The 20,815-nt window shown below is 41.9% G+C and overlaps 1 protein-coding gene across 1 annotated transcript in view; it reads right to left on the bottom strand.

Moving 5' to 3' along the window:
• The window catches only part of FREY1 (Frey regulator of sperm-oocyte fusion 1), a 61,762-nt gene that overhangs the window by 25,231 nt on the left and 15,716 nt on the right, over positions 1-20,815 (bottom strand). Inside the window, exon 2 of the mRNA XM_085646277.1 lies at positions 17,374-17,447. Within this exon, the coding sequence (XP_085502403.1) occupies positions 17,374-17,447 (74 nt within the window). The remainder of the gene's footprint in view (positions 1-17,373; positions 17,448-20,815) is intronic.

The following is a 20,815-nucleotide window of genomic DNA, read 5'->3' as shown; positions in this document are numbered from 1 at the left end:
GGACCAACAGCTCTGATGGTCCATCTCTGGCACGCAACCTTGCGAAAATTGGGATGGGAAAAGAGGAATACACAAGCCACACCTTTGTGGGACTCTGAACTCTGGGGTACTAAGGCAAAGAGAGATGGGCTTGATAAGTGGGACTTGATTGGGATCTCAACCGTGGGGGACCTATGCACCACCAAGGGGGTGATTCCATTTGCTGACCTACAAAGAACCTATGAGCTAGCCCCTACGGAGGCCTTTTGATATTTACAAATCCAACATGCTTTCCAGGCAGCACTGCCCTCCAGAGAGGAGCTGCCAGAATTGTCTCAGTTGGAAAACAGATTACTGGAGGAGCACCTCACTACTAAGGCAATTTCCCTCATGTATAGGAAACTCATTAATAATCTCATGACACTCTAACCCAGCTATGAGAAGGTTGGGAGGCAGGTTTGGATGATTTGCAGGAGGGAGACTGGCCTGAAGCCTTGGTTTCACCACAGGAGGTTGACGTGCGGTTGTGCATTTGGTTTGTGCAACTTAAAATACTGCAGAGGGTCTACACATCCTTTACCACACTGGTAAAAATGGGCAAAGATTTGGATGCAGTGTGTCTCAGACAATGTGGGCAAGTGGGTACATTTTTCCATATCCTATGGGGATGCCCAAATGCCAAATGGGAAGCAGTGATGTCGTGTATGAGTGAGGTCACTGGAGTGAGCATGTCCCTATTGGTCAAATGGTGCCTCCTTAATGTCTGGGAAGCCACTGATCTGTCACAAGGCGAGCAACCCTGGGCCACATTAGGCATGATGGTAGCCAATCGCAATATCGCACAGCTGTGGGGGGCAGAATCCGCCCCATCCCTCGGAGACTGGAATAAGGACATGGATAGATACATGGTAGCAGAGAAGTCTCTATATGAGAGCAGGGGCTGCCCCCAAGAGTTGGAAAAGATTTGGGGAAAATGGAATGTATGTAGGGGGAGCCCATATGTCACCCGAGATCAAATGCTCAACTCTTCATGTCCATTAAGCATGACTCAGGCTTTGGTTATAGAATGTGCTGAATTACCCATTTGATCTTTGTAAGAAATGTGAGACTGATTGTTGATTCACCAACTGTATGAATAAGTGGTACATGTAATGTGGTAAATGTCTTTATGTTAATAGAGAAGTTTAAGAAAAGATTTTTACCAATGAGAATAAACAATATATTATATCATATTGGCTACATGCCAAATTGAAGTGAGAGGGGCCCTAACTACCCAGCAATAGGATCTGACCTCGAACCCTGATAGAGTAAAGAAAGAAATCATGAGCCCTCTCATCGAGCTTTGACCTATTCACTTTCTGTGAGTTGATGTCTGGAGTCGGAGTCTCAGATTAGACTGTGTATCCTCTATACATTTCACACAGGGAAGTCAAGAAGGGTATTTTGTCATCTCTGAGGAAAAGACTTAGAACGCTTTTAATATGATGCCCCAAGAAAGTCATTTATCCGCAGAAGAGGCTTCTCCGGTCTTTTTGTCATGAAGGTGATGAAGACACCTTCTTCGCATTTGTCTTTATTTGTACATTGTCTCTGCCAAGTTTGTTGATTTTGTTGTTCCGTACACAGATTCTCCTCTCCAGAATTCTGGATACTGAGGATTTGATCTTAAATCACTTAAATCTGAGTCTGAAATGGTCACCAAGAATCCAAAAAGGAGTCTTGTAGTTTGAGTATCTATAGATCAACCTCTGTTTGCACCACTTTGGTGATACCTTTCGCATTACTTGAGCCTTGGTAGTCAACATACTGAACAAGTTTACACTTATTGTCACATTAGTGCCCCGCTCATGACACCTGTCGACACAGCCTACATTCTGATCATAGGGTTCAAGTTGTGCAATCAATCCTTAGCACACGCCCTTTTATCAGAAAGTAGAAATTATTTCGTGTTTTCACATTTATAGTACAATTCAGTTAGCAGAAGAAATAAGTTAGTCTTCTCATATGGGTGGTTCTTTATTCATTAGGTGTCTTCAGTATGGTACACAACAGCCAGCCAACACGTGTTTCGTCGCAACAAGGGAATGTGGTCCCGCGACTTTTTCAAGGCTGTGTTACAAAAGAAATTGAAAACCTATATAGTACATAACTTGAAAACATGTACTAAATGATAATGTCATAGCAACATGGTGGTGATACTCAAAAACCGACTAATAATGGGTGAGCTATGTAGTCCATAGCAATAACAATCCGTATCCGTAAGTACAAACCGAAAAGATTCATGAAATCATAACATAAACATAAAGTTTCTATGATTCTAATAATTGTGGAGAGAGCTTAAACAAGGTCGTGCTAGAGTGGGGAAAACACGTCGAAAAACAAAGCTAATCCTCTTTGTGAAAGTCAAACCCACGTGAAACTAGTCGTAGTGTGATGTGGCGGGTTCGATTCACTATATTTAAGACTATACGGTGTGCGTCTCCAAATGTGCTCGCGTGAATAAAGATTATGTGCCAAATATCGGTTGAGAGAAATTGTGAAAGTAGCACTGAGAGTCATCCGGTCATAGCTACCTATTCTTGGCTTGGTAAAATTATTCTGGAAAAAATAAACATATCTATTTTAGTTATCAAAAAAGAAAGATTATTGAGATACCAAGTCGATATTATAAACATGGGCTGTAATTGTTATAGTAAAAACACCTACTTATTAGGTGGTGATAATTCCAAACCACCTAAGGTTTCTGCAGTAGTGGCATCACTTTCCTCATGAGTTAGTGTTTCTTGAACAGGTTCATTAAATTTTTCAGTACTGTGAAAAATAAGTTAAACGGGTTAGTTTCCCATGACCTTAAACTGTAAACTATTTATGCTGTTAGTAGTACGGGGTAGACGTGCTAATGGGGCACAAAGCTGAGCTTGGTTTGAAGATCTCTATATTCCGCTAAGAACCGGATTAACCGGATGTTAATAGAATCCGACGTGTATCTATGGTACAAATTTATATCTATCACGTCTCACGTATGTGTGATTTTCATGATACGTCGTGCGTTTTTAAGTGCAGGCTCGTATCAAGTAAAAAAGTCCCTTGCTGTAAGTCTGTTATTATTAACATCATCATCCTATTGCAGAAATGGCGTGATTTATACAATATAGTCGGGTGTGACCACATGTCAACATGTAGATGCGGAATACAACCAAGCCGGAATCTCTATCTGTCACCATTCTGAAATTATCCTGTGTATATGCCAGAAAGCGTAAACTACCAGAGGATGCTAATCTGTCCTGTTAATTCAGCGTGAAACGATTTATAAAATACACCGAAGTAAAACCTAAATCCAAGAAAATGGAAACTAATTTTTCAACTGTCCTATCTATTGTCTGGGTAACTCTAACGTACTCGTAACAGCTCGTAAGGTACTTGAGCAGCGCTTACCTTATATAACTGAAAGCGGAGCCGAAGTGATGCCCGTCTTTGGTTTCCCGGTTCGAAGTGTTTGCATGCGAGTGGTTTCCCTTGTGATTATATTTCCGGTTTGGAGACGTGAAACGTAATCACGTGATTAGTTCAGTCATGTGCCTCTTCCCATGCCGTGATTAGAAAAAGGACTAGGGCGAATTAACGAATGCGGCGGCCATTTTAAAACTCGTTTCTAGTGTCATAGTGTTGGTGGTAATATCTATTATAATGGTCTCTCCAACTATTAGATTCAGCACAAAGTCTTTAGAGTAATATAGTAAAAAGAAAATAGACAGTGCGAACTGTAGACATGTTGTAAAACATCAGTGCCATAGGTGTCCATTCAGTTATTAGACATAATGTGTTTATACAACTGTGAGTTAAACGGAAAGTTGCAAATTCGAAAAACAATCTAAACTTGTAGTATTGACATAAGAATATAGACAGATTTGTCATCTGTATCACATTTAGCATTAGAATTTCTTATTGAGCAAACACATGTGTTGTGGTATTATGTGTTGCGTAATCCCATAGACCATTATATATTCGATCCTGGCAAAACGGAACTCTTGAGTCAGTCTGTAGTTGCGGTAACTAGAATTCAGATACTAGGGGTCTCATCTTCCTAGAAAGTAGTGTAATTCATGGTCAATGTTAAGACCTTGTTCCACACTACGCATTTTCAAAATCCATTGTGCCTCTCTTTGCCTCAGTGTAAGTTCTCTGTTCCCTCCTCTAGGACTACTTGGGACATGTTCTATTCCATAGAATTTAAATGAGCGGTTAACTGTTTGAGCAGGGCAGATCGACATGTGCGCCGCTAATGGGTATCTCATGTCTCCCTGTTTAATTGCCCTGGTGTGTTCCCCTATGCGATCCCGCAGAGGTCTGATTGTGCTACCAATGTAGTATTTATCACATTTGCATTGTATTATATATACTACAAATTTAGTTAGGCAATTGATGTTGGAGTTTATTTTGTATTTCTTTTCTCCTGGTCCCAAGAATTCAGTCTTACGGTCATCCGCCCATTTGCACGAGCTGCAATGACCGCATATGTAGAAGCCACATGAATATTGGCTAAACCAATTGGTTGTGGTGGTTGCTTTTGGGTAGCTTGGACTCAGTAGGTTCCTCAACGAGACCCCCCTCCTGTACGTTATGTTGGGTTTGTCTGTAATGAAATCCCTGAGAGTATTGTCTGCCTTTAGTAAGTGCCAATGTCTATTAAGGCTCCTTTTTAAAACTACCGACCAATTGTTGTAACCGGTAATCAGTCTGATTTTTTGATCGTTATCTTTCTGTTTGGGTTTGTCCCTCAGTGTTTCAAGTTGGGTTATTTTTTCTATTCTCTCTTCTGCTTTCTTCAGTAAAGACTTACTGTAACCCCTCCTTTTGAATCTAGTTAGTATTCCTTTCTTCTGAGTCTGAAATTCATCATCCCTACTGCAATTACGTCTGGTTCTAGTCAGTTCTCCAAATGGGATAGAGCGTATTTGGTGAAAGGTATGTGCACTACTTGCATGCAAAAGGGAATTGCAAGCTGTTGCCTTGCGGTACAGTCTACTTTCAATTTTGTTGTTGTGTATATACAGTTCCACATCCAGAAATGATATGTGCGTTTTGCTGTGTTCCATGGTGAATTTTATGTTGCATTCATTGTTGTTAAGAAATTCAAAAAAACTTAAGAGTTTAGAATTCGTTCCTGTCCAGATCATAATACAGTCGTCAATGTAACGACCCCAAAATAGAATAGAGTCGTTGTTGTATTTACTATAACAATTACAGCCCATGTTTATAATATCGACTTGGTATCTCAATAATCTTTCTTTTTTGATAACTAAAATAGATATGTTTATTTTTTCCAGAATAATTTTACCAAGCCAAGAATAGGTAGCTATGACCGGATGACTCTCAGTGCTACTTTCACAATTTCTCTCAACCGATATTTGGCACATAATCTTTATTCACGCGAGCACATTTGGAGACGCACACCGTATAGTCTTAAATATAGTGAATCGAACCCGCCACATCACACTACGACTAGTTTCACGTGGGTTTGACTTTCACAAAGAGGATTAGCTTTGTTTTTCGACGTGTTTTCCCCACTCTAGCACGACCTTGTTTAAGCTCTCTCCACAATTATTAGAATCATAGAAACTTTATGTTTATGTTATGATTTCATGAATCTTTTCGGTTTGTACTTACGGATACGGATTGTTATTGCTATGGACTACATAGCTCACCCATTATTAGTCGGTTTTTGAGTATCACCACCATGTTGCTATGACATTATCATTTAGTACATGTTTTCAAGTTATGTACTATATAGGTTTTCAATTTCTTTTGTAACACAGCCTTGAAAAAGTCGCGGGACCACATTCCCTTGTTGCGACGAAACACGTGTTGGCTGGCTGTTGTGTACCATACTGAAGACACCTAATGAATAAAGAACCACCCATATGAGAAGACTAACTTATTTCTTCTGCTAACTGAATTGTACTATAAATGTGAAAACACGAAATAATTTCTACTTTCTGATAAAAGGGCGTGTGCTAAGGATTGATTGCATAATTGTTTAGAGCAAAGGCTCTTAATTCTGGGAAGTCAGGCGGTACTTCCCACCTTATAGCACCGTCACACTACTCAGCAAGATAAACAGATAACGTATGCGAAGTTTCCCTGTGGCGCCTTTACCTAAACCCAAAACCCCAGTGACAGCATTTTAGCTTATACATCTAGGTGGCAGCCGGGAAAGCATCATGACTACTTTTGCGAGTGATAAGGGGAAGAGAGATAAAGAGGCTGATGATCTGTTCAACAACCTGACTAATCAGGGGTCTAATGACACACCACAAACTAGTGGTCAATCCTCCAAAAAAGAGGGTATGAAAGAAAAATTCTTGAGACTTGAGAAAATGAGACTGAATGAAATGTCCAGGTGGTGGGACGCAGCTACCCTAAGACAATATATAAAAGTGAAAAGGGTACCTAGGGGACTAAGATCCCAAATAATACCTACCTACGAAGATTTGGAAGCAGATTTATTGGCAGATTGGGAGAAGGAACTAAATAATAACTCAAACAGATTGATGGAGATTCTAATAGAAAACTGTGATAGGAAGGTTGCTAAATTGCAGAAAGACATTGAAGCGTTAGAAACGGAAATAAAAGACCTCAATCTACCAGAGGTAATGACCAAAAATTACGCAATTCTAAATGAAATCATAGAACGACATGTTGCAGATATCAAACAGCGGAAAATGAGAAAAATTAAAAGAGATGAACGGGACTACGCTAGCGGTAGAATTTTTACTTTTGCTAAAAAGTATGATCACCTGATTCCCAAAACAATACCCACCAAAACGGGGGAGGGCAAATCAGCTCACTCCAGCACCACCTCATTAGATACAGATCTGACTAGTGATAGTGATCTAGAAAGAGCAGAAGCCACAGGTAATGTCTCCAACGAAACCAGTTTTTTATTAGAGGTCAGACGCATAAAAAAAGGCAACAGAGAAAATCGCAGACCAACTCAGGGAGAAAAACAAGGAGGGGAAAGCGAGGGGGCAAGAGAAACGGAACGGCCCGGGGTGAGGACCAGATCATGGAATGTGAGAAAATGAATGATTTATCTGTTATGAATTTGTCAGATATAGAGCTTACCAATGAAATGTTGTCCGTATTATCCAAAGGGATGAGCTTTTGCCCTAGCAGCATTGGAGACATATGTGCAACCAAAATTGATTTGTTTAAGTTTATGAGACGTATCAAATTGAAGAAGCATTTCGAATTGAACAAAGTGGCAAATAAAGACATGCAGCAAAATCTTGGTCTATTATTACCCAATGAACAAACAATACAGGACTTACTAGATACCAGACTGTTACTGTCTCTTACTGATTGTGAAGACGAAGTGATTTCAACTGATATGATAATGAGAGACTTAAACATCGACCCAGATTACAGTATCACTAGCAAGTTAAAAGAAAAATCAAAATGGACACCTACACTCACAGCAGGCAACAACATAGATCTTTTTTATAAATTGGTCACGGCTGAACTAGACAAACACGACATTAAAAACACAGCTTCTCGCATGAAGAAAGATAATCTTACACAAAAAGAAAGACTAGCACTCAGAACACTTAGCAACAACAAAGACTTAACAATAAGGGAGGCTGACAAAGGAGGGAATATGGTGGTCATGCGTAGCATAGACTATGAACAAGAAATACTGACCCAATTGAATGACCATGAATGCTATGAGACTATAGTAGGCAATCCAATTTGGATGCTAACCAAATACATAAACACTCAACTAAAAAGATGGCAAGAACAGGGACTGCTTGATGACAATGAATTCACATATCTGAAAGTTGACCGACCAAGATATCCTTGCATTTACACTGTACCGAAAGTACATAAAAATCTTCCTTTCCCACCTGGAAGACCCATAATATCAGGCATAGGTGGTCCGACTGAAAGGATATCTGAATACGTAGACATTTTTCTGAAGCCTTTAGTAACCAACTTAGCTTCGTATATAAGGGACACAAAGCATATCTTGAGCACTTTAGCTGATCTAAACTGGGAAGAAAACATGACTATGGTCACACTTGATGTAACCGCTCTGTACACCAGTATAAAAAGAGACATTGGCATAAGGGCAGTCAAGAGGATGTTGAATAGAAGGGCTGCCAGCTCTTGGAACCATACAGAAATGCTAATTGAAATGATTGAACTAATATTGGACAACAATGTATTTCTTTTCAAACAGCAATGGTTTAGACAAACACAGGGTGTAGCAATGGGCTCCAGATTTTCTCCCTCGTATGCCAACCTGTTCATGGGTTGGTTCGAGGAGACGAGAATCTGGGGCTCATTGGGTGCCAAATACAACGACTCTATTCTATTTTGGGGTCGTTACATTGACGACTGTATTATGATCTGGACAGGAACGAATTCTAAACTCTTAAGTTTTTTTGAATTTCTTAACAACAATGAATGCAACATAAAATTCACCATGGAACACAGCAAAACGCACATATCATTTCTGGATGTGGAACTGTATATACACAACAACAAAATTGAAAGTAGACTGTACCGCAAGGCAACAGCTTGCAATTCCCTTTTGCATGCAAGTAGTGCACATCCCTTTCACCAAATACGCTCTATCCCATTTGGAGAACTGACTAGAACCAGACGTAAATGCAGTAGGGATGATGAATTTCAGACTCAGAAGAAAGGAATACTAACTAGATTCAAAAGGAGGGGTTACAGTAAGTCTTTACTGAAGAAAGCAGAAGAGAGAATAGAAAAAATAACCCAACTTGAAACACTGAGGGACAAACCCAAACAGAAAGATAACGATCAAAAAATCAGACTGATTACCGGTTACAACAATTGGTCGGTAGTTTTAAAAAGGAGCCTTAATAGACATTGGCACTTACTAAAGGCAGACAATACTCTCAGGGATTTCATTACAGACAAACCCAACATAACGTACAGGAGGGGGGTCTCGTTGAGGAACCTACTGAGTCCAAGCTACCCAAAAGCAACCACCACAACCAATTGGTTTAGCCAATATTCATGTGGCTTCTACATATGCGGTCATTGCAGCTCGTGCAAATGGGCGGATGACCGTAAGACTGAATTCTTGGGACCAGGAGAAAAGAAATACAAAATAAACTCCAACATCAATTGCCTAACTAAATTTGTAGTATATATAATACAATGCAAATGGGATAAATACTACATTGGTAGCACAATCAGACCTCTGCGGGATCGCATAGGGGAACACACCAGGGCAATTAAACAGGGAGACATGAGATACCCATTAGTGGCGCACATGTCGATCTGCCCTGCTCAAACAGTTAACCGCTCATTTAAATTCTATGGAATAGAACATGTCCCAAGTAGTCCTAGAGGAGGGAACAGAGAACTTACACTGAGGCAAAGAGAGGCACAATGGATTTTGAAAATGCGTAGTGTGGAACAAGGTCTTAACATTGACCATGAATTACACTACTTTCTAGGAAGATGAGACCCCTAGTATCTGAATTCTAGTTACCGCAACTACAGACTGACTCAAGAGTTCCGTTTTGCCAGGATCGAATATATAATGGTCTATGGGATTACGCAACACATAATACCACAACACATGTGTTTGCTCAATAAGAAATTCTAATGCTAAATGTGATACAGATGACAAATCTGTCTATATTCTTATGTCAATACTACAAGTTTAGATTGTTTTTCGAATTTGCAACTTTCCATTTAACTCACAGTTGTATAAACACATTATGTCTAATAACTGAATGGACACCTATGGCACTGATGTTTTACAACATGTCTACAGTTCGCACTGTCTATTTTCTTTTTACTATATTACTCTAAAGACTTTGTGCTGAATCTAATAGTTGGAGAGACCATTATAATAGATATTACCACCAACACTATGACACTAGAAACGAGTTTTAAAATGGCCGCCGCATTCGTTAATTCGCCCTAGTCCTTTTTCTAATCACGGCATGGGAAGAGGCACATGACTGAACTAATCACGTGATTACGTTTCACGTCTCCAAACCGGAAATATAATCACAAGGGAAACCACTCGCATGCAAACACTTCGAACCGGGAAACCAAAGACGGGCATCACTTCGGCTCCGCTTTCAGTTATATAAGGTAAGCGCTGCTCAAGTACCTTACGAGCTGTTACGAGTACGTTAGAGTTACCCAGACAATAGATAGGACAGTTGAAAAATTAGTTTCCATTTTCTTGGATTTAGGTTTTACTTCGGTGTATTTTATAAATCGTTTCACGCTGAATTAACAGGACAGATTAGCATCCTCTGGTAGTTTACGCTTTCTGGCATATACACAGGATAATTTCAGAATGGTGACAGATAGAGATTCCGGCTTGGTTGTATTCCGCATCTACATGTTGACATGTGGTCACACCCGACTATATTGTATAAATCACGCCATTTCTGCAATAGGATGATGATGTTAATAATAACAGACTTACAGCAAGGGACTTTTTTACTTGATACGAGCCTGCACTTAAAAACGCACGACGTATCATGAAAATCACACATACGTGAGACGTGATAGATATAAATTTGTACCATAGATACACGTCGGATTCTATTAACATCCGGTTAATCCGGTTCTTAGCGGAATATAGAGATCTTCAAACCAAGCTCAGCTTTGTGCCCCATTAGCACGTCTACCCCGTACTACTAACAGCATAAATAGTTTACAGTTTAAGGTCATGGGAAACTAACCCGTTTAACTTATTTTTCACAGTACTGAAAAATTTAATGAACCTGTTCAAGAAACACTAACTCATGAGGAAAGTGATGCCACTACTGCAGAAACCTTAGGTGGTTTGGAATTATCACCACCTAATAAGTAGGTGTTTTTACTATAACAATTACAGCCCATGTTTATAATATCGACTTGGTATCTCAATAATCTTTCTTTTTTGATAACTAAAATAGATATGTTTATTTTTTCCAGAATAATTTTACCAAGCCAAGAATAGGTAGCTATGACCGGATGACTCTCAGTGCTACTTTCACAATTTCTCTCAACCGATATTTGGCACATAATCTTTATTCACGCGAGCACATTTGGAGACGCACACCGTATAGTCTTAAATATAGTGAATCGAACCCGCCACATCACACTACGACTAGTTTCACGTGGGTTTGACTTTCACAAAGAGGATTAGCTTTGTTTTTCGACGTGTTTTCCCCACTCTAGCACGACCTTGTTTAAGCTCTCTCCACAATTATTAGAATCATAGAAACTTTATGTTTATGTTATGATTTCATGAATCTTTTCGGTTTGTACTTACGGATACGGATTGTTATTGCTATGGACTACATAGCTCACCCATTATTAGTCGGTTTTTGAGTATCACCACCATGTTGCTATGACATTATCATTTAGTACATGTTTTCAAGTTATGTACTATATAGGTTTTCAATTTCTTTTGTAACACAGCCTTGAAAAAGTCGCGGGACCACATTCCCTTGTTGCGACGAAACACGTGTTGGCTGGCTGTTGTGTACCATACTGAAGACACCTAATGAATAAAGAACCACCCATATGAGAAGACTAACTTATTTCTTCTGCTAACTGAATTGTACTATAAATGTGAAAACACGAAATAATTTCTACTTTCTGATAAAAGGGCGTGTGCTAAGGATTGATTGCATAATTGTTTAGAGCAAAGGCTCTTAATTCTGGGAAGTCAGGCGGTACTTCCCACCTTATAGCACCGTCACACTACTCAGCAAGATAAACAGATAACGTATGCGAAGTTTCCCTGTGGCGCCTTTACCTAAACCCAAAACCCCAGTAACAGCATTTTAGCATAGGGTTCAAGTTGGGCTGAGGGGGAGTGACCTCACTCACATCTCACCAAAGTAAACACCAATCTTCTAAACTTTGAGTAAGTTCATGTATATGTGTATCTTCCTCGGTATATAATGGCCGCTGACGTGTCATATTTCCTTAGTTGACTATGATGCTGATTTTCTCTGGAAGAGAGATGGGAATGCTCTGGTTTCTTCGCAGGATCCACAGGGCACCTTCTATGAGTTTTTCATTAGACCTTATAGCTATACATGGCATACTGAATTGTGAGCCTGTTTCTGTCCTACACCAAGTTTGATAGACAAGCCTTGAACTGTTAAAATGAATAGGTCTTCTGCATCACCTTTCTGCAGTATTCTTTGATGCGTCAGTTTTGATAATGTTGTTGCTAATGTTATCCTTTGCATTTAATTCTTGTTTGTCACTGTCAATGGTTACTTGATTTCCCTAATAGGGGGAGTTGACGGAACCCCTCCTCTCTCTTGCCTAAGTTGCCACCAATATCCTGTTACTCCACCTATGTCTCCTCAAGACTTCTTTTCTTGGCCTGGGGATGGATGGGTGAATGTACTGCTTAATTTTTTAGTCTTTTCCTGTTTTTCTTGTTTTTTCGCCTTGTGACTGAATGAATGATCTCTCTCTCTCTCTCTCTACATTGTGTTCTTCACTGTGCCTTCTCTTTTTCTCTTTTCTTTTCCCCTTCCTATTAGATCCCTCATAATGTCTGTCAGTTTCATTGTCCACTAGCTTGCATGGAAGCACTTTCAGCGTATGCACTTATCTAGCCCACACAATGCCACGTTCACTGTATCAAACTTCGGACGTATGTCTTCCAATAAAGTAATCTCCTTAAATACAAAATGCCTGAATCATCTGGACAGGAGATGGAAAATTGGCAAAATGTCTTTTAGCAGGAGACACAAATCTACCACTGAGAAGCGCTGTCGATGAGCTCACGGTGGGAGGAGGACAGACCAAAAAGAATGGGGTTGTTACACTGATATCTAAGTGTTCTGGCCTCTCAATCATCACCTCATAACAAGATAACGAGGATCGCTGACTCTTAACGAGATTGAAAAATGATGTAATAGATCACAGTTCTGCGATACTCTAAACTCAAAGCTAGCGTTCTCTCCACAAAATGCTCCCCTAACTTCTGGGGGAGATTTTAATCTCCCTTTGGATACAATCCTTGATAGACACTTCACAACCCTTGATAGACACTTCACAACCCTTGATAGACACTTCACAATTCTTGATAGACACTCGGACACTCCACAATTCTTGATAGACACTCCACAATCCTTGATCAATACTGCACAATCCTTGATCGACAATCTGCAATCCTTGATCGACACTCCACAATCCTTGATAGACACTGCACAATCCTTGATAGGCACTCCACAATTCTTGATAGACACTCCACAATACTTGATAGTCGCTCCACAGTTCTTGATAGACACTCCACAATCCTTAATAGTCACTCCACAATCCTTGATAGACACTCCACAATCCTTGATAGACACTCCACAATTCTTGATAGACACGCCACAATCCTTGATAGACACTCCACAATCCTTGATAGACACTCCACAATCCTTGATAGACACTCCACAATCCTTGATAGATTATCCACAATTCTTGATAGACACTCCACAATCCTTGATGGACACTCCACAATTATTAATAATCCACAGCTAAATTTAGACCTCTGAAAGCACAGAAAGCCTAGCTCAATCTATGCACCAAACACAAACTCATTTATGTCTGGAGACTTCTTAAACCTGATGTACACAATGTTACCTTCTTTTCTGTATCACATCTTAGCCACTCGCGCATTGTTTAACTGCTAGTTGATACCTCCCTCCTACAATCAGTTTGCAAGAAACAATACCTCAATGTAAAGATTAAAATACATTGTGAACACATGCACCAATATTCAATTCAATTGTTCTTTATTCGATGGTTAAAAATCATCATAAAAGAGTACACATATATACAGTTAAGACAATATTAAATCAGTATACAGAACATTGAATAATTCTATGTACAGACGAATAGTTCATTATTCCTAAACAGTCCTCATGGGTCACTTCCTGGGTCTAACAATTTAGCGAGTCTAAAGTGCATGATTAATACTGACCTCTAGAGACCCTAAGTCTAAATGCAAATTTCAAAAAGCTAATCACTGCACATAATGTTAGAGGATCGCTAGCCCTTTGTAAAAAGGTCAGTGCCTCCATGGCTCGAGTATATCTTGCCTTTTTCAAGATATCTTTTATAAATCTACGTCTAGGGGTGGTATAAAGGGGACATAAAAGTACAAAATGAAGGGTGTCCTGCGGAGATTTGTTGTCGCAGCCGCAGGCACCCTTCTGCTCAATTGATTTACTAAAACCTGCTGGTTCAGCTAATAAATATGGTAAAAGATTGAGCCTAAAACGAGTCATTAAAAACCTCTCTTGAGCGTTAAAAAGAACACAAAGGTACGGTTCCATCCCAGCGGTGGTTTCAAGCCTTCTGTATATGCTCACAGTGGGTTTACTTCCTTCTAGAGTACTCCTGGCTAATGCTTCCAAAAAAATTCTCTTTAATTTAAACTTATCCTGAGCATTAATCAGTGAAGGATTTAAAAACAATTCTTGGTGACCCAGACTTTCTAGAGTAGTCTTTACGTAATGGATCCATGGGATTTTCAAGTGTTTGTCTCTGCCCAAACAGTCTTGTATGATCATCCTGCTCAATGCAGCATCAGGGTTTGACCAAATTCTGATCCAAGCTAGAATTGGTCGAAGGTTGATCAAGTCCTCTAGATAGGGTCTTCCAAGTTCTTTATGGACAATGAAGGCTGATGTGCTGTTGGGGACTTTCAGTATTGACCGAAATATCTTATTTTCTTCAATTTGCAAGCCATCCATATTTGCGAATCCCCATACTTCTGAGCCGTACGTGGTTTTTGGGCGACACATTGAATCATACAAATTCATGGTTTGTTCTGGGGCCCAGCGGCCGACTTTTCTCCCATAACCAGAAATTGCGCCAAAGGATGCCACCAATTTCCCAGATCTTTCTTGTACGAGGGGTGTGAATTTTAAAGACTCGTCAAAAAGCACCCCTAGATAAGAAAATGTTTGCACCCTCTCAAGAGTATGGGATCCAATTCTGTAGGTAAAGGCAGTCCTTGGCTTATTGCCTGCTGTCATTACATATGATTTTTTTAAATTGACAGACAAGTCTATTGCCTCCATGAATTTGACGAACCCATCAATGAGGATCTGCAAGCTTTTCTGGGTCCGTGCCAAAAGCACCGCATCATCTGCGTACAATAACACTGGGATGTTACGTGAGCCTACCCTTGGGCAATCTGCGTTCAGATTAATAAGGGATTGTTCCAAGCTGTTAATGTACAATGAGAACAAAAAAGGAGCTAAAATACATCCCTGCCTCACCCCACTTGTGCAGTTAAAAGATTCTGTCAGTCCCCCATCTTTGTTATACCGGACCCGTGCGGAGGTTTCTCTGTGCAATTCCCTCAATATGTGGATTATCCCTGGGTCGATTCCGAGTTGGGTCATCATTACCCATAACTTGTTCCTATTGACGTGGTCAAATGCAGCGGCCAAGTCCATGAACCCCAGGTACATAGTTTTGTTGCTGGTTTTAGTATATTTTGCTATCAGCATGTATAGGTTCAGACATTGGTCGCTGGTAGATCTACCGGTCCTGAAACCATACTGGGCATCTGAGATAATGTTTTTGTCCTCAGCCCACTCAGTCAATCTGTTCAAAATCGCTCTTCCCAGGATTTTGGCAGTAACATCTATCAGGGAAATGGGCCGGTAACATTGGGGGTCGTCTTTATTGCCCTTTTTAAAAATGGGTACTATGATGGCCGTAGACCAGGACCGTGGTAAACCGGCCATTATAGTTGCATTTATTACTCGGGTAATAATGGGCGCCCAGAGATCCACTTGACTCAGAAACAGGTCTGGGGGGATCCCATCTGGACCCGGGGATTTATTTTTGGTGAGTCCCTCAATGCCCATTCTGATCTCTTGCAGGGAAAATACAACCTGATTGCACACTAGATTCGTCTCCCTCTCTTTTGGGGAACCCACCTCCCCGTGATTATACAGACCCTCGAAGTGGGCAATCCACTGTTCAGGGAGAATGTTTGATGCGACCTCCGGGGTATTATTATCTAGAAAACAAGGGGAGTTTATTAGTCTCCAAAATTCTGTGATATTCCTGTTTTCAGAAGCCTCCCTCAGGTCCGCCCATGCTTCCCCCTGCAGAGTGGCTTTCCGTCTTTTTAACTCCTTCCTGTATATGGACCTGCATGTTTTAACTTCTGCTTGATCCCTCGGTGTACAACTAAGGGCCATTTTTAAGGTTTTTAGTGCGAGTGTACAACCCCTGTCAAATCATTTTGGTGCATTAGGGTGAGTTTTCTTAGGAGCCTTAACCGACAATAACTCATTGACCAGACTTGTTATTTGTCCAAACACTTTTATAAGGCGAACCTCTGTCACCAAAGGATCTAGGGACTCATCAATAAGAGACTTGCCTCTATCCATCAGGGATTTGTAAAATCTAGCCCCATCTATTTTTGCCCACTTAAGTCTTCTGCCCTGGGCCGTTACAGTTTCTGTGATGCCATCCCTGGACTTGGTCTTTTGCTTGCCCGGATGCAGGAGCTCCATGACCAGAGGGTTATGGTCACTAAACGGGCACCACTCTATTTCTACTTTTATAATCTGATTTTTTAGACCTCTTGAAACTAAAAAGTAGTCTATGTAAGACGAGCACCCTCTCCCTTTGAAAGTGGGGGGAAGTCTTCCATCCGGGCCCAGGGGCATTCTATCCACTGTGTGCTCGAGGTCGTAGGAATAAATCAACTTGCCCCATTCAGTGCCCCTTAAGGAGTGACTAAAGTGGGGGCCTTTTTCTACGGGGCATTTTGACCAGTTGCTATTGATCGGGAACAACCCTGCACCAATATATATGGTGAATGCCAGCATGAAAATACTAGTGGAACGCAAGCACCAACATACACAGTGAACACAAGCATGAAACCCGTCAGTCAACAGAAGCATGAAAATGCATAGCAAACACAAGCATGAAAAGACCCTGCGAGTACAAACATGAACAGTGAATAGAAACATGAAAATACATGGTCAGCACAACCACAGAAACACAAAGTGAATACAAGCATGAAAATACATGGCCACCAAATGCATAAAAATACAATTTTAACACAAGCATGAAAATACACAGTAAAAACAAGCAAGAACATACAAAGTGAAGACAAGCATGAACATACACTGTAAAAATAAGCACAAAAACACACAATGAACAGAAGCATGAAAACACAGTGTACAAAAGCATGAACATACACAGTGAACACAAGACAAGCATGCAAACACACAGTATAGCCAAGCATGACAATAAACAGTGAAAGCAAGCATGAAACACAAAGTGAAGAGAAGTATTTAAATACTCAGTGAAAAACGACTAAACTACCAAAGTAAGAGCATCAGCAGTTACCATCCACCAGCCCAAAATGCGGCTCTTCCTTCTCCAGGGCGGCAACAAAGTCGTCGGGAACGTCCTTCTTCTCCCTGCAGCGTGAAGAAAACACCAGGTGTTACCTTTCCTCTAAGAGACATCTTTATCCACTGCCTGATTGTGAGTCGGTGGCCCCCCCCCCCACAATGATGCAACACTCTTTAACCATTTCTACAGCACACATCCCAGACCAGAAAAACTCTAGGTGCTTATGTAGCATAGTCGTTGTTACTAGTGATGTGTGTTTGGGGTTCCTGACATGGCTCATGTTGGTGGGAGACACGGTATAGCATTTTACCATGTTTACTATTACCTCAGTAGGGGTTTGTGATGCCTCACCTTATCTGCTTGTAAAGAGGGTAACTGAGAAACTTGACATGACGGCCAAAGTCAATGCTATCAACGCCTCCACACCCTGATGATACTGAGGAAGAGTTTCAAATATCTCTCAATCAACAACCAGAAAGCCGTCATGCATGACAGTCACAAGCAAGCTGGACTATTGAACACCCTCTATGCCAGGATCAACAAAAAAACTCACCAGAAGGCTGCAGACCATTCATAACTCGGCGGCCAGAATCACTCTCAACCTGCTACACCGCACTCACTTAACACCACACCTGAAGGAGCTCCACTGGCTGCCCATTCACTCTCTCCACCTCCCACACCACACTCGCATCACACCACACCTGAAGGAGCTCCACTGGCTCCCCATTCACTCTCTCCACCTCCCTCACCGCACTCGCATCACACCACACCTGAAGGAGCTCCACTGGCTCCCCATTCACTCTCTCAACCTGCTACACTGCACTCACTTAACACCACACCTGAAGGAGCTCCACTGGCTCCCCATTCACTCTCTCCACCTCCCACACCGCCCTCACATCACACCACACCTGACGGAGCTCCACTGGCTCCTCATTCACTCTCTCCATCTCCCACACCGCACTCACATCACACCACACCTGAAGGAGCTCCACTGGCTCCCCATTCACACTCTCCACCTCCCACACTGCCCTCACATCACACCACACCTGAAGGAGCTCCACTGGCTCCCCATTCACACTCTCCACCTCCCACACCACACTCGCATCACACCACACCTGAAGGAGCTCCACTGGCTCCCCATTCACTCTCTCCACCTCCCACACCGCACTCGCATCACACCACACCTGAAGGAGCTCCACTGGCTCCCCATTCACTCTCTCCACCTCCCACACCGCACTCGCATCACACCACACCTGAAGGAGCTCCACTGGCTCCCCATTCACTCTCTCCACCTCCCACACCGCCCTCATATCACATCACACCTGACGGAGCTCCACTGGCTCCCCATTCACCCTCTCAACCTGCTACACTGCGCTCACTTAACACCACACCTGAAGGAGCTCCACTGGCTCCCCATTCACTCTCTCCACCTCCCACACCGCACTCACATCACACCACACCTGACGGAGCTCCACTGACTCATCATACACAAATGAGCGCACTTCAGACTCCTGTGCATATCCAGACTCTTACTTGCACTCATCCCACGAGTTAGGAGAACCAGATGCGGTGATCAAACGTTCTCGTACATCGTTCCCAAAGCATGGAACACCTGCTGCTACACAAAACAGCCTCCTCCTCACTTCTTGAATTCTGCAAGAAGCTGAAGACCGGGTTCTTTGAGTAGTCCCACTAGGCCCTAGGTTTGGCTAAACTCACACCTGCTCAGTGCCAGGATGCCCTCCTTGGTGACAGTGGGCTCTACAGAAATGCATAACATAACATCACTGTCAGATCTGTATGAAGTCAATGCTCTGCGTGTGCACCCCAGTGTGATAACGCCAGAATCTTGATGAGCGCCTCGGCAGCTTCCCAAGCTCCCCTACTTGGAGAAGAGCATTTTTTAAACAGTGGGGTGGGCAGAAAAGTAGTTGCAAGAATATTTTATGTAAAGAACCCACGGGAGAATTATGCTTACCTGAGGGTTTACGATGATCAGTCTGAGTCTGTACCTAAAAATGACATGTGGTGCCTTAATTCGGTGCCAGCTATATATTGAACAGTGTCGGGCTTAGACATGATCCCTGGGGTACACTCTTGTCCAACTGCATTTTGTCTGAGGAATAAGGACCTAAAATGATCGTCTGCTGTCTATCTGACAGGAAATGCCGCAGCCATTTTAGTGCTCTTCCCTGGATACCACAAGCCTGCAATCTATTCATGAGCCATGGGTGTGAGGTGGTGTTGAAGGCCGCGGACAGATCCAATAATATCAGTATGACCAAACCTCCTGCATCCATCACCTGTCTGAGTGAGTCAGTCACGGGCCAGGAGTGCAGTCTCTGTGCTGAAACCTGGTCGAAAACCCGATTGCGAGGGAGCCAGAATATTATTGGTTTCAAGATATGATCCCAGCTGCCTATTTTTTAGGCTTTCCAATTGCTTACCCAGCAGAGGTAGCAGAGAGATTGGATGATAATTGCTAAGTACTTGAGGGTCGGATGTGGCTTTTTTTAATATAGGCCGTACACATGCTTCCTTCCACGCTGTGGGGATAATTCCCGTTAGTGTTGAGCAATTGAAAAATGTTTGAATCGAGGGGGCACAGCAAGTGGATAGAAGAGCCATTGTCTTAGGGGAACGGGGATCACGGGGTGAACCGGATTTAGCTGTAGCCAGGGAATTGTATACTTCCTCTAACGTGGCCAGCTGAAAGCAATCCAGAGTACTGTGGATTACTTATCCATGCTCACCTGCTCTAGTGCTGGTCTCTGAGTCCTGCAGAGCAGCAGACGGGAATTTAGCATAGATATTAGATATCTTTTCCTGGAAATAGACTGCCAGGAGTTGCAAAACTCCTGGGATTCCACTGGGGATTGGCTGCATGCTTGCAGGGAGACAAAATCCCGTACTATACTGGAAAGGGCCTTTGAGGAGTTACTGGTTTGTTCTATTTGATTTATAATAAAAGTTCTGTTGTGTTTCGATTTAGATGCCCGTACATAGGTTTCCCTGAATCATGTCCTTATATAGGCACAATTCACATTGCCTTTATTTAGGCATAGAATCCCAGTCCTTATTTAGGCATTAGCCATGCAATCCAAATACAGGCATAGTCACCTACATCCGTCCATCCCACGTCACAACGAGTTCTTAGAAAACAGACCCTTAAGCCGGCGGGACTTTCCCTATCCAGGATTATTGATTTCTCCAAGAACTCATCTATTATGCAACTACTATTCCTTAAGGGTTCATTCATGACGACTTCCTCTGCCCGATTTTACGTCAATGCTAGCATTCCTAAACACCTTCCAGCTATAAATATACCTTCCCTTACCATGGCAAACCACGGCACGGCTCGACACAACTTGACTGCACGGTTCGCCACGGCAAGTTTGGAAGAGACCATATCCCGGCCTGACGCACTGACCAG

The sequence above is a fragment of the Triturus cristatus genome, chromosome 3_1, assembly GCF_964204655.1.
Source record: "Triturus cristatus chromosome 3_1, aTriCri1.1, whole genome shotgun sequence".
Taxonomy (NCBI): Eukaryota; Metazoa; Chordata; class Amphibia; order Caudata; family Salamandridae; genus Triturus; species Triturus cristatus.
This window is presented reverse-complemented; position numbering and strand designations above follow the sequence as displayed.